General features: G+C 43.1%; 1 protein-coding gene across 3 annotated transcripts in view; it reads left to right on the top strand.

Annotated features, from left to right (window-relative positions):
* The window catches only part of LOC310922176 (ras GTPase-activating protein 1-like), a 147,419-nt gene that overhangs the window by 106,040 nt on the left and 25,681 nt on the right, over window positions 1-15,698 (top strand). For all 3 annotated transcript variants that reach the window (XM_083882591.1, XM_083882592.1, XM_083882593.1), the window contains exons 20-21: window positions 9,214-9,300; window positions 15,408-15,475. In XM_083882591.1, the coding sequence (XP_083738717.1) occupies window positions 9,214-9,300; window positions 15,408-15,475 (155 nt within the window). The remainder of the gene's footprint in view (window positions 1-9,213; window positions 9,301-15,407; window positions 15,476-15,698) is intronic.

Raw genomic sequence — 15,698 nt, 5'->3', positions numbered from 1 at the left:
TACCCTTACTGAACCTATGTTAAGCACTTGAAGGGCTCAAGAGGGTCTCTGGATGTTAGAACATGCAAACAGACACTAGCTAAGCCAGAGATCTAGCTCTCAACAATAGCAGTTGTTCCTATAGACAAGAAAAAACAATGGAAGCAGAGGTCTACTTGTCTAGTAATGGAAGAAAAACCTCCTCCTGAGGGGAGAGCAGGAAGAAGAATCAGAAGAGTCAGCCTGTTCTGCAGCAGAGTAGTCACGAGAACAGGAGAGGGAAGAGACTGAAATCATAAATGAATCAGAAATCACATGGTTTCTATCCTAGAGTGAACTAAGAGATATGTGGAAAGATTATGGTGACCAGACAGATGAGCAAATTATGACCTGATTGCTCCATTGCTGGGATATTGGGTCCAACAGTCAGGAATTATAGAAGGTAGACAGGATCAGCAACTGGGATCCCTAGTAAGGGACCAGCAAATCAACAAAGGGACAGAAAGATGGGCAGCAATCCACAGTCTCTGGAAGTGGCTCCTGTCAAGTATGAAGACAAGGTATTCCCTCAAGGCAAGCCTTGTAAACTACTGAGGCAAGAGGACCATGTTTGAGGAAGGTATTCAGTATCTGAGGGATTTAGTGATGGTGGTGACCTACAGCAATCTGAACAATAAGCAGGCTTCCAAAGATCTGGATGAAGTCCTGTATTTCCAGTCCATGTGGCAGAAACTTGTATGGAACACACCAATGTTGTGCACGAGCACCCTGGTGATAATAGGCAAACATTGATGCACCAACTGTGGAAAAACTGATCTGCCAGCTCTGGTGCTCTTAAGAGAATATCCCTTTCTCCTTACCCTTACAGTTTGGTGTCTCGGCTATCAAGAGTGCCATATGAAATCAGCTTTTCTCTGCTCAAGGGAAAGGGAACTGTGGGTCCACACTATATGCCACCCTGTAATTCTAGCTCTGCAACCACAGGGAAGACATGAACTGGAGCGTTGCACCTACCTCAAACCTAGACCACATATGTGAGTTGCAAGGAAAAGCAGCACCCAGAAAAGCTCCATTCAGAAAAGATTACTGCTCCAGTTGCTGTTGAGCAATTCCCCAGACAGAGTAGAAGGGTTGATCCTCCTGATCCTAATGAAGGGACTTCTGGTTTACAATTACAGGAGTTGGGCAATGAATGCTCCAACCAAGAACAGAGGGGTCAGGCAGAGGAAAGGGCCAAGTGGTTTTATTGGACTGTGTGGATTTGATGACGTGGCGCATCAAACCCATGGGAGTATAAGGTTTTGGTGGACATGGACGTACAGTGTACCTTAATGCCATTAAGGTCCAAGGGGTTTTCTAGAATAAAAAGGGGATCCCAACAATTTGTGTTCGAAGCTGGGGTGAGCCTCACAGGGAATAAGTGACTGAAGTATCCTATTGTGACTGACCTGGAGACTCCATATATCCTTGGTACAGATAGTTTCAGGAGAGGGTATTTCAAAGATCTAAAAGGGTAGTGGTGGGCCTTTGGTGTAGCTGCTGTGTATGCAAAGAGGAATAAACAACTGTCTACTTTGCCCAGTCACTTGCAGGACCTTGTGTTATGGGTTTTCTTTGTGTTGAAGAGCATCAGGTGCAGACTGCTACCATGATATTGAACTAGTGGCAATATTGCACCAACCAAGACTCCCTGGTTCCCCTTCATAAGCTGATTCATCAATTGGAGAGCCAAGGAGTAATCAGTAATACTCAATCACTCTTGAATAGTTCCATATGGCCTGTAAAAGTCTGGCAGAGGGTGGAGACTAACAGTGGACTATCATGGCCTGAATGAAATCATGCCATGGTATAGTGTTGCCATACTGGACATGAAAGAACTTCAGTGTCCTGGGTTGCAGTGTAGGATGTACACAAAGTATTTATTCTATCACCATCTTCATGAACTTTTGAAACTAGGTGGGGCAGTGTTTTCCCCAGCCCCTGCCTTTGGGGTGTCTTCTGCTAATGGCCCCTTAACGCCTGGCCCATGACTCACAGGTAACTCCCTCCAGGAGTTATCTCTGTTTAATGGGCCATCAACGACCCACTTCACAACTCCTCATCCCATTGTGAGATGCTCTGCCCAGGGGGAGGAGCCAAGCATTCTCACCTGGATATAAGCTGGTATGTGGGACAGTGCAAGCAGCCCTAACCCACTGGATTCCTAGAGGAGCAGAGCTACCAGACCTTTCTACAGGATCACTGCTTCAGGAAGAGCACCTCACCTGGACTGCTTCCACTATCCTGCTCAGGTTGTATTCTGACTCTGTCAGTGGTCCTTTGTGGTATCGCATTTATTTTATTTTTACCTTTTTACCTTTTTTTCTTATTAAATTATATTTCTGACTTGGAGCCTCTCACTCGTTTTGCTTTCAAACCACAACATTCAGTATGAACTGGAGTGGAAGTTACTGGTCTGTGGATAAATGTATGCTAGAACAGGTATGCCTCCAAAGGGACTGCAGCCCATGGAGAATCCATGCTGGAGTGGGGGCAAGGCATGGAGTTCATTGTGATGTAAAACTCTATAGCCTGGTCCTAAAGGACCAGGGGTGGAGATTGTAATGGATATGTGATTATACTGTTGTAACCCATGATTTGAGTTGCATGCTAGAAGTAGTACTATAAAAGGGACCACCTGAACTAGTGGTGGATGAGCTTTGCAAAAAGCAGTGCAAGTGCAGCAGTGACACAATCTGAGCTGCCTTTGGTGCCAAATGACTCCACACAATGCACTACTGTTCCAAGTGACCACCATAACAGAGCCCAGCTTACAGACTAAGTGAACTGAATGGACATTTTATGGACACTTTGCGGGGAAGGGGCTATAGACTAAGGGAATGATATCTGTATGCATACTAAAGGATAGGAAGACGGTGGTGGTTAATGAAGATCTACTGGATGGTGTACAACCCAAGCATATTATGCAAATGGTATGGAAAAAGAGATGGAGATTATTTTCTTCATAGCAGCCTGAATGGTGTTCTCTTTTAGATTTGTGACTAAAACGGTGTTGATAACACATCCCTGTTTTAGCTGAACAGTGCTTGCACAGTGTTGAGGGTTGTATTTTCTCTCCCCATTCTGCCCTATCCCCAGTAAGTAGGCTGGACATGGGTAAGAAGTTGGGAGGGTAAACTCCAACTGACGAAATGGATATTCCATATGATATGATGTTCTGCTCTGCAATAAAACTGCAGAGAAAGAAGGATGGAGACACATTTTGGAGTTACTGCATTTATCTTCCCAAGTAACCATTATGTATGATGGAGCCCTGCTTTACTGCAGATGGCTGAATGACTGACAATGGGAAGTAGTGAATTAATTTATTTTGCTTTCCTTGCATGCACAACTTTTACTTTACCTGTTGTGTTGCTTTTGCACGGAAGTAATTTTTTCAAGAAAGTTATAGCAAAACCAATCAGTGACTAGGTTTGAATATTGACATCTGGTAAAACCACTAGAAAGGTGACACGTCTCTGTGAAAACACAGGTTAAAAATCAGGGAAAATCCCAAGAAGTTCTCTTTTCCTTCCGGCCTGGGAACAGGTAACAATTGGGCTCAGCTCCCTCTTTGCCGCGGGGGCCAGACTGGCTCAGGCCCGGGCCTGGTGACTTCCGGGCAGGGGGAGGGGAGGAGAGACAGCCCTGTCCCGGCCGGATCGGGCCCAGCGGCTGCTAACATTCTGCCGCCAAGCCGCCCGCCCCCCCCATCACAGCCCCGGGAAGCCTAGCTGGGCTGTGTAGCCCCTGCCAGCAGCTAGGCCACTCCTCCCCCCCCAGTGTGGCTTTCTGAAGAATCCTTCACTGTAGACCCCTCTGACCACCACTACCAAGTCATCTGTCAGAAGAGAGGGGGCCCAGCTGTGTAGGGTGGCCCTGCAGCTGTAGTTTGGGTGCAGCTGGGGCCCCCAGGATCCTGGCGCAGCTTGGCACAGCCTGATTTTGCCACCTTTGGCCACTGCCCAGGGAAGAACCATCATGCCCTCTGCAGACCTGGGAAAATGTTAATGTTTCCTTGACAGGTGAAACTTGCAAAACATTAAATCCTCTCTGAGTGAGAGAAAAGACAGTGAAGACATCAAAGTGAGTGAAGGAAGAGTTACATCTTAGATGGAAGAGAATGAGAAGATGCCTTGGTTTTAGGCTGAAAATCTTTTGTGAGCTACGGTAATAGACTGTAATATGCTAGAATATTCCTTTAAGTTGTGGAAATATGTATTGGGGAAATGATAAGAGTATTCAGATTGCAGATATAAGCAAAGGCATTTGTGGTGGAATAAGTAAATATTGAAGTAGCTGTGATCTTATGAGAAGCTTGAACAGAGAGAGAGATGAGATGAAGATGAAGATCTGCCCCTAGAAAGAGAAAAGATCTCTGTTCCTAGAGATGAAGAAAAACCTTTGCTTTTGAAACCGTTCATGTTTAAAATGATACCCCATGAGTACATGGCCCATATGCAGCCAGGGGAAGGCTGTGTGATATGTGAGGGACTTCAGAATTGCAAATTCCCAGGCAGCTGCTTTTGTGAGAATTAAAAAGCCACAAGAGAACTGTTCTTGTCTTGTGGGAAGTCCAATAGCAGACCAAAAGAGACTTCTCTCTCTAAATGAATTGATAAAAGACTGTTTTATAGGTGGGAAACTGACCAAGGGTTCCAAGTTTTGTCTATACATTGTCTGTGAGAAAGGAAAAGAAGCTGTTGAGGGAGAGGGGAAGTATTTTAAAGGTTTTATTCTGATTCTTATCTTTTTTCTCTCTTGTAGTTTTGTTAATAAACCTGTCTTTATACCCTTTTAAGATTTGAGCTTGCTTTGCTTCTCTCCTAATACTATCTCACAGCAGAAAAAGAGTAAATAATTCTAGTAGACACAAACCACTACACATAATTCAAGAAACAGAAATAGGCGAAATTGAAACCACTACAGGAATTGATGTTTCTGCCTGGTTTCGACCTGAAGCCATCACACCTATTAAATTGTGTTTATGTCAGCTTGTGAGTTTTTCTTGCTTTTTGCCCTTCTGTACATTTGAAGATAGAACAAAGTTGGGTGGAACTGTTGATCTGCTTGAGGATAGGAAGACTGCAGAGAGATCTGGACAGGCTGGATAGATGGACTGAGGCAAATTTTATGAGGTTCAATAAGGCAAAGTGCCAGGTCCTGCACTTGGGTCACAACAACCCCAGGCAGTGCTACAGGCTTGGAGTGGCTGGAAAGCTGCCCAGTGGAAAAGGACCTGGGAGTGCTGGTTGACAGCCAGCTGAACATGAGCCAGCATGTGCCCAGGTGGCCAAGAATGCCAATAGCATCCTGGCTTGTAGCAGAAATTGTGTGGCCAGCAGGACCAGGGAAGCGATTGTTCCTCTGTACCTGGCGCTGGTGATGCTACACCTTGAATACTAGGGTCAGTTTTTGGCCCCTCACTACAAGAAAGACATTGAGGTGCTAGAGCATGTCCAGAGAAAGGCAACAGAGCTGAGGAAGAGGCTGGAGAATAAGTCCTATGAGGAGTGGCTGAGGGAGTTTAGGTTGTTTAGCCTGGAGAAAAGGAGGCTCAGGGGAGACCTTATTCTCTGTAACTACCTGAAAGGTGAAAGGAGGTTGTAGCAAGGTGGGTGTTGGTCTTTTCTCAAGTAGCAAGTGATGAAAGGAAATGGCCTCAAGTTGTGACAGTCAAGGTTTAGATTGGATATTAGGAAAAATTTCTTCACCAAAATGGTTGTAAAGTGATACATTTCTGCTTGAGGCCAGTGTGTTATTAGCCCCACAAAGGTTTATCAAGCTCTGAGGGTTGCCAGCAGCCTCTCAGAAATGGCTTATAAAAAACAGCGAGATGGCATGATCGGAGATGTTTGGAAAAGCAAAAAGATTTTAATTAAAGCGAAAATAAACTATACAATAAACTATACAAAACAAAAGAATAAAAGCTGTGCACGATGCAGGGAGGTCCCTTGCACCTGCTAAGACACCCCAAAAAGCACCGAGGGGCTCTGTGCTCTCTCTTAAATATTCAACAATCAAGAAGGGAGTTTTTGGCATGTTGCCCAATAGAAAAGAGCTACATTTCTCGAGGAACAGCTCAAGGATCCAACAGGTGCCTTTGTCCTGGCACTGGGCCAATTATGGTGAGCGAAGCATAGAAGTTTCTGGTTCTCTTTCCTTAAAAGATCAGGGGTGAAACTTATACTCTTTCCTAAAATGGAAACACCTGCTAGGGCGTGGGGGTGCACTGCAACAGTAAAGCATTGGAACAGGCTGGTCAGGGAAGTGGTGGAGTCACCATCCCTAAAGGTATTTAAAGGCATGTGGATGTCACTTCAAGATGTGGTTTAATGATGGACTTGGCAGTATTAGGTTACTGGTTGGACTTGATCCTAGAGCTCTTTTCCAACCTAAATGATTCTGTGATTTTATTTTCTTCCCTATCCTGCTGAGGGGAAATGACCATGTGACTGGGTGAGGGGCTTAGCTGCTGGCCATGGTCAACCCACCACAGAACAGCACAGAAAGTTCTTTTGTGTCAGTGATAGCAATGTTAGTGTGATGGGATGACGCTGGCCAAATGCCAGCACACCCACAAAAATAATTTACTGATTTTCCTCTGCTACAGTTAAGCGGGGGGGGGGGGGGGGGGAAGAAAACTCCTCGTGTGAGATAAGAAATAGGAGAAAACACCTTAAGGGCAAAACAGGCTCAAAACTTTAAAAGGTATAAAGAAAAATTTATTAACAGAATTAGAAGAGGATAATGAGAACCAAAACCCTTTAGCACACCTTAAGCCCCAGCCCTTCTTTCTTTCCCACTGACAGCGCAGGGAGACAAAATATGGGAATTTTAGTTAGTTTGCTACTTCTTAAGATCTTTTTTCAGTTTGCCTAAGGAGAGGAGTCTTTTGCTGTGCCTGAGGTCTTTCCTACAGGAAACAGTTTTCTGTGAACTTTTTCAAGGTGGTTTTAATTTTCACGGCTAACAGTCCGCCCAGAACCTGCTTGCAACGTGAAGTCCCTCCCACAGCTTGCAGTCTTTCCACAACTGCTTTTCATGGGCCATTTAGTTATGGGGTGCAGTTTTTAAGGATGAGCTATTCTAGAGTATAAAAGCAAGGGTCCTCTTCTTCTATGAAAGCAAGGGTTCTCTCTCTGTTCAAGCTTCTCACCAGATCAGAGCTTTTCAGCATCCAGATGCTCCAGCACGAGTGCCTTTTTCTCATGGGATGCGGGTGAATGCTGCATCTGCCCATGCACTTCATGAATTACAGGGAAACTGTTGTATTATAGTCCTCATCATGGGTTGCAGAAGAATTTCAGCTCCAACGCTCAGAGCACCTCCTCTTCCCCCTCTTTTGTACCAACCTTAGTGTCGCCATATTGTTCTCATGTGTCCTCACTTTTTCCTTTTCTCTGACTCGGGAGGAGAGAATTGGTGTTTGTAGGTTCGTTTGTTCTCAAGTTCTATCAACTGAAACAGTTTTTATAGAGTTCAGCAGCACTGAAAGGTTAATCTTGTCCGAGCTCCGCAATCGGGGACTTGCTCACCGTGCTTCTCTCTATTGGTCACATGGTGTCCGCTGGCACTGCTCAAGCCGTGCCGGCTGCCGGCTCCACTCTGCACCTTTTCTTCATGCGGCATGCCGAAAAAAGAAAAGCTGCTGCCGCCGCTTTTGTCTTTCTGTCTGCAGCATGGCTGGCTAAAAGCGGCGAAGTAAATCAAGTCTTTTGCGAGCCATGCTGATAGAGCCGCGGCCACGCGGCGCTGCCCTGGCCCCAAGGTTGCTTGCGGCACCGGGATGGCCCCCGGCAGCATGGCCCAGGGGCCGCACCGGAACGGGGTAGCGGCCCCCGCCGGGAAGGGGCCCTAGCCGGCCCCTCCACCTCTCTTTAGAGAGCAGGGAGCAAGACAACTTTCCGTGGTTTTTCGTTCTTAAATATATTATTGTGAAAAACACAGTTCATTTTTTGTTAAAAGTTTAATAATAAAAAAAAATAAGACACAAAAATCAAAAGTTTACAGACATCCGGGTGCCTGGAATTCTGCCAAAAAGCACACCGTGCTAACAAAAGATCTTCCCTTAAAATCAGTAGCCTATTGCATATTCATAAATCCCATACATGATTCAAACATTCCTTTCGACTTTGGGTGTTTCTCCTTAATTTCAACTCCCCCCCACACACACACCCACACCATTTCATCCTGCAAATCAATCCTCCTGTAGGTCCACAGTCTCAAACTCCCCAATAACGGAGGCAATAAATTCTTCCTTTGGGGTTTTGGTGTCTATTGCTGTTATCTCTATCCAGATAGGATAATGTGAAGAATTTCTTGATTCTTTCCCATTCCTTGAGCTAGTTACAAAAAGCATCTTACATCACATAATTTCTATTTTAATATTATGCTATAGCCTAAAAACTATATTTATCACACTACTGAAAGAGACTATATTAATACAGCATAACTTTCCAACATAACACATATAGTATTCATTTTAATATTTGCGAAAAACCAATCATATAATATGTATTTATAACATTATCATAGAGGCGTTACTAGCTTTTCTAATTGGCTTAGCAGTGTGCCACTTCTCAGAGCTAGCCAGCAATTGGTTTTTCCAGGCACAGAGGAAGCGGCTATCAGCTCCTCACAGAGGCTTCACTTCCTTGGCTGACTTTTTCCCTCTTCACCACAAATCAATTAATACAAAACCAGCACAGTTAGTATTAAAAGATTCATCCTCTTAAATATATGGTGCATCTCAATATTTTCTGAAAAATACCAGAGGGCTCCTATTTTTTTAGGAGAGGACTATCGCATAACTATTTTTAAACACCTGACCTCTAGTTATGGATGCACAAATTATTATTCATTCAGTTAAAAAGTGGAAAAAACATAAAGGAAAAAAGCCACCAAACCAAACCTTTTTTTTTTTAAAGTAAATGTTACCTAGGGAAATAGGAAAAAAGTATTATAAAATATATAATGCATATATGATTTATCAGAATTTTACCTTCACAAATAGAGTAGTGCATTAGTCAAGGACTTTCTTTGCCCTTTGTAAATGGACTGTTATAGCAGATTTTAAATTAATTTACAGCTTATGTCTGAACTGGAAGAGATTAGACTAGATGCTTTCTGACCAACTATTTTTACTCATTAAATTTTTTGAATGAAATTATTCATTAGTTATTATTTTTACAGGACGTTGAGATATATTTATGGATGCTTGCAGAAGTCTGTTCAAAACAAGTGGCCAGCTAATACAACAATGAGAACAAGAGTTGTTAGGTAAGTTACTTGTCATTTTATGCTGAAAATAATATTTTATTGTCTTATTGCTGTCATGCTTCAGTGTGCTTATCAATTTTTTCTTTAAGTGACAAAGCTTTTTAGTATTTATATAGATACAAGAATATTTAAAATTATTGTGGTACTAGGGCATGAGATCTCAATTAAGGATCTGCTAGATTCTTAGTCATGTAGTTGGAGACTTGCTAATGGTCTAGTATAGAGGTCAGTATAGCTATACTTCATAGCTTTAACTTTGAATTTACTTGTATTTTGTTAATTTATTTAATCTAAGATCTTGGGAAAGAGAAAAAGTTCTCTCAAAGTGATAGTTAATGTTTTATATCCTCGAATGATTATCTTCCTGTCATGCCATTTGGGAGGACTGTGCCTTATCCAGGGACCCTTATGTAGTGTGCATTAATTACTAGAAAAATCTTACACATGCTAAGATAAGTGTCCTTTAAAGTGTAGACATAACATGTTAAGGATACTAATACCTTCTCAGAAAGGTGATTGGACTGTCAGATTTCACTGAGGTACTTTCTGCATTGGAATATATAGTTTTCTGCATCAATGAAGACTCTCTGTGCTGATCACTTGGAATCAGCATTCATTTTGGAAAATATGTATCTTTATGCTGTCTCAGTTTTATTTCTCTGCTCCAGCCCAATCATGTTAAAACATTCCAGAGTCTCTTTAAAAATGTTGCAGGCTACTGAACCTGACTCCTTTGAACTGGCACCGAGTACAAAAAACTCCAGTCTGCATTCATAAATCAATTGAATAAATAGTTCTTTCTTTAACACTATCAGTTGCTAGTGCAGGTCAAAAAAACCTTTGACAAAAATGAGGTCTTGACACTTGTTCTAAATGTTAGTGGGGATTTAAATGTTTCAAAGCCACATCTTTTCTACATTTGCATTACCTTTTTTTTTTTTTTTTTTTGCAAGCCTAGCTTTCTAAGAGACCAATAACTGGCATTGATCTGATTTGCTGAGGTTAATCTCCCATTGAACAGTGTCTTCCAGATGATTTGTTATTGGCTCTTGTTTATCACTTTGGCTGGAGACAGAAATGAAGATATGGTAGCCCTTCCTTCCCCAGAGTTTCAGCTGTTAGTGTACTTAGTACAGTACCTTCCATGCTTATTTTCCTGTCATTAAGTGTTCATAATAATAGTGACTCAAGATTTTAATTAAGAAAAATCTTCAATAAAATGCCTGCCAACAGTGTTCTGCCGGAGTTTTGCCTTCAAATTGAGGCTGCTCTTATCAGAGGTGTTTGGGCTAGTCTATTGCAAGCGTGTAGAACTTAGAAGCAAATGCCATGTCTCTTCCTGTTTTTTTCCCATCTCCAGAGAGCACCATGTGGCTTTCCTTAAGTGATACAGCTTACGTTGAGAATTTTTCTGAGATCTCTGCTGGATACTATAAATATTGGGTCCCTTTCTCTCTTCATAAGTGGATACTTGTGACTTGTCTCTAGAGTACAGTTTTGTGGGGTTTTTCTACAGCCTCCAGTAAAGAATATTATCTTTTATTGCACTGATTTTGGTCCAGGTATAATTACATATTCAAAAACAGGTGGATAGTTTTTAAGTGCCTGGGTAGCTTTTTTCTGTAAAATTCAGAAAGTGATGCCATTTCTGTTTCTTTGTAAAAGACCATACATAGGTATTGACTCATTCCTAATTTAGTCAGCTTGACTAGTGTAAGAAGCAGCAAATTTTCTATGTCTGCAAGGTCCAGCTTGGGTTCATACCCCAATTGTCCTCAGGCTACCTGTCGTGGTTTGACACTGGCCCGATGCCAGGTACCCACGAGAGTCGCTTGCTCACCCTCACCTGCCACAGCTGGGCAGAGGAAAGAAAAAAATTAACGAAGGGTTCATGAGTTGAGATAAGGATGGGGAGAAAACACTTCAAAGGCAGAACAGACTCAAAGTTGCAAAGTAAATTTATTACTAACAAAATCAGAGCAGGATAATGAGAAGTAAAATAAGCCCTTAAAACCCCATTTTCCCCCCAGCCCCTCCCTCCTTCCCACCGACAGCACAGGGAGACAGGGCATGGGAGTTTTGGTCAGTTCATCACCGAGATTTTCTTCCGCTACTCTGGGAGAGGAGTCCTTCCCCTGTGAGACCGTGGGGTCCCTCCCACAGGAGACAGTTCTCCATGAACTTCTCCATCATGTATCCACTCTCACGAGCAGCAGTCCTACCACACCTGCTTCAATGTGAATTCCCCCTACGGGCAAACAGTCCTCCCAAAACTGATGCAACGTGGATCTCTCTTTCCACGGGGTGCAGTCCTCCAAGGACAAGCTGCTGCAGCCTGGAAGCAAGGGCCTCCTTTCTCTACCAGGTCTTCCACTGGATCACAGCCTCCTCCAGGCATCCACCTCCTCTGGCATGAGCACCTCCTCCATGGGCTGTGGGTGGATCTCTGCATCCCCCATGGATCCCCATGGGCTACAGGGGGACAGCCTGCTTCACCATGGTCTTCACCACAGCCTGCAGAGGAATCTCAGCTCCAGCACCTGGAACACCTCCTCCCCCTCTTTCTTCACTGACCTTGATGTCGCCATATTGTTTTCCCTCACATGTTCTCACCTCCTCTTTTCTGACTAGAAGAAAAACTCTGACTTTGTTTTTATTTTCTTCTTAAATATGTCATCACAGAGGCATTACCACCATTTCTAATTTTCTCAGTTTTGGTGAGCAGCATGTCCATCTTCAGAGCCATTAGGGATTGACTCTGCTGGATATGGTGGAAGCTTCCAGCAGCTTCTCTCATAAGCCACCTCTGTGGTCCCCCCGCTACCAAAAACCAGGGTGTGCTAAACCAATACACCATCTATAGGAGAAATTAATGTGCATGCCATTACTTCAAAATTATTTACTTCCTCATAGCTTTATATTCATCTCATAGAAAATACTTTTGTTTCACACTGGGCCAGGAGTGTTTTGTCAACCCATAATCCATGGTTCTTGGACAAACAGGAGACTTCTATAACAGTATATATTGGAATTCATGTGTGTTGGACACATAAAAGATGTGTTAACCTCACTGCTACATGTGTCACTTCAAATTAATAATGGACAATGCCATTACTGTATACTTAAAAGCAAGGTAGTGCAAGGTCCACTTCCACTCTTTTGTAAGAGGTCAAACTTTGGTATTGCTGTAGTGAAAAAACAGTCTGCTGGTAGTGTCCATGCACTCTGAACAAAATGAGAGGCAAGTTAGATTGCTTTAGTTGGTTCATATGTCACTTCATTTTATAGCACTCTTCCAGAATTATGATTAACTTGAAATGGATATTTTATTTTATTTATTTTTTTACTTTAGCTATTAACAGAAATTTAGATTTTTTTTCTTATGCTAAACTCAAGGACAATTGTCGTGGTTTGGCACTGGCCGGACACCAGGCACCCATGAAAGCTGCTCACTCACCCTCCCCTGCAACTGGACAGAGGAGAGAAAATATTACAAATAGTTAATGAGTTGAGATAAGGACTGGGAGAAAATACTCATCAATTACCATCAAGAGCAAAACAGGCTCAACTTAGAGATACAAAGTGAATTTATTACTAACAAAATCAGAGGAGAATAATGAGAAGTAAAATAAGCCCTTCAAAACACCTTTCCTTCTCCCCCCAACCCCTCCCTCCTTCCCACTGACAGCACAGGAAGGCAGGGAGTGGGGTTTTGGGCAGTTTATCACCCATGCTTTCTCTCACTGCTCAGGGAGAGGTGTCGTTCCCCTGCTACACTGTGGGGTTCCCTTCAATGGGAGACAGTTCTCCACAAACTTCTCCAATGTGGCTCCATGTCACAAGTAACAGTCCTCTCAAAACTGCTGCAATATGAGTCCATCCCACAGACAGCAGAACACCTCAAACTGCTGCAGCGTAGGTCACTCTTCCACAGGGTGCAGTCCTTCAAGGACAGGCTACTCCAGCCTGGGAGTAGGGCCCATCTCTCCACGGGTCTCCCACTGGACCACAGCTTTCTCCAGGCATCCACCTGCTCTGGTGTGGGCTCCTCCTCCATGGGCTACAGGTGGGTCTCTGCATCCCCCGTGGATCCCCATAGGCTCCAGGGGGTCAGCTTGTTTCACCATGGTCCTCACCACAGACTGCAGAGGAATTTTGGCTCCAGTGCCTGGAGCACCTCCTCCCTCTCCTTCTTCACTGACCTTGGTGTCTGCAGAGTTGTTCTTCTCACATGTTCTTACCTCCTCCTCTTCTCAGCTAGAATTAAAACTGCACCACAAACTTTGTTTAGATTTTTTCTTAAATATGTTATCACAGAGGCATTACCACCGTCTCTAATTGGCTGAGCCTTGGCCAACAGCATGCCTATTTTTGGAGCCATCAGGGATTGTCTCTGTTGGACATGGTAGAAGCTTCTAGCAGCTTCTCACAGAAACCACCTCTGTGGCCCCCCCACTACCAAGAACCAGACCGTGCAAAACCAACACAATTTGGGTTTCTGTTTAGTCAGTTCTTAGTTCTGCAGTCAAACTGAGTACTTTTCTCTAGCTTTCTAGATTGTCTGGGTGGCAGCAATTACTTCTGTGAAGAAAGTAGCTGATCCAGTATTATTCTTGTAGGATACTGACATACTGTTATTAAGACATGGATTGGTTCAAGCTGAACTAAGGCCATGTTGCTGCCAAAAGAGAAGTTCCATTGTTACTGTGCACTCGTGCTCTCCTTATGTTGGCTTGGGGAAATGAGTGGCTGTAGGATGAATTACTTGTGGTAGTAGACAGTGCAACACTTGTAGGAGGCAGGAGATTAGGTGCTCTACAGGGGAAAAAATGGACAACTGAATAACAGAACCAATATGATTCCAACAGAAGCCATTTATTGTTTACGTTACATGCCAGATATAGATTCTAGGTGTACTGTCCACACATCTCTGGGTTGGCTAAGCTACTTCATGAGGCAGGCACGCATCCTTCAGGACATCCAATTGGTCAAGCATCCATCATTACGTTGTGCTTCCCCTATCTAGAGTTTACAGTTTTTGCAGTTGCTCAGGCTCTCCGCTCCCATCTTTGATCCTGTTGTTTTCCCAGTAACCTTGATGAATTCCTGAGACCTCTAATAACAAAACTGCAGATGGTTTGGTAAGATTACTCACAACCAGTTTGGCTGGTGCATCAGAATGGCCTGTTATACAGATACATTGCTACAGTGCTCCTCCTTTCTAAAACCAGTATGGTCTTAGACTGCAGACTTGTTGTGGTTTGAAAGCAAAATGAATGAGAGGCTCCAAGTCAGAGATATAATTTAATAAAAAAGAAAGGTAAAAAGGTAAAAGTAAAATAAAATAAATGCAATAAGACAAAGGATCACTGACAGAGTCAGAATACAACCTGAGCAGGATGGTGGAAGCAGTCCAGGTAAGGTGCTCTTCCTGAAGCAGTGATCCTGTAGAAAGGTCTGGTAGCCCTGCTCCTCTGGGAATCCAGTGGATAAGTGCCCCCTGCACTGTCCCACATACCAGCTTATATTCAGGTGAGAATGCTTGGCTCCTCCCCCTGGGCAGAGCATCTCACAAATAGCATGAGGAGTGTGAAGTGGGTCCTTGATGGCCCATTAAACAGAGATAACCCCTGGAGGGAGTTACCTGTGACTCATGGGCCAGGCGTTAATGGGCCATTAGCAGAAGACACCTCAAAGGTCATTAGCAGAAGACACCCCAAAGGCCATTAGCAGAAGAGGCAGGGGGCTTGGGAAAACACTAGCCCACCTGGTTTCAACAGTTCATGAAGATGGTGATAGAATAAATACTTTGTGTACATCCTACACTGCAACCCAGGACAAGACTTCAGTATGGCTTTACAGTTAAGCTTTTCCCAGGTAGTTTCGGAAGTTCATCTTGATTGGGAAATCAATATGTCTGGTTTCATTTTGTTTTTTGTCATAGTCAAAATCATAACAGGACATTTTTAATTAACAAACATGGAGCACAGGCTGATTGTCATCTCACAAAGATTTCCACACTGACTTAAATGCCTAAAGACTACATAATTTTACATTCATTTTATGATAGCTTTATTATTGAACAAATTATTTTTTTTCCATTTCAGTGGCTTTGTTTTTCTTCGACTGATTTGTCCTGCTATCCTGAACCCAAGGATGTTTAATATCATCTCAGGTGACTATGCTTCAGACTGAATTCATACTTTATGTAATAATAGGCATGAACTTACTTTACTGCCTAATTTAGCAAAATATTAAGTCATTTGAACACTGCAAAATCATGTTAATCATATCAATGAATTGACTTTCTCCCTAAGACAGCCAGCATACAGTTCTAACTCTTAAAGATTAGACAATGTTTGTTCACAATGTCTTGTTTTAGAGTAAAAAAAACCAAC

Source organism: Zosterops lateralis, assembly GCF_965231275.1.
Source record: "Zosterops lateralis genome assembly, chromosome: W".
Classification (NCBI taxonomy): Eukaryota; Metazoa; Chordata; class Aves; order Passeriformes; family Zosteropidae; genus Zosterops; species Zosterops lateralis.
This window is presented reverse-complemented; position numbering and strand designations above follow the sequence as displayed.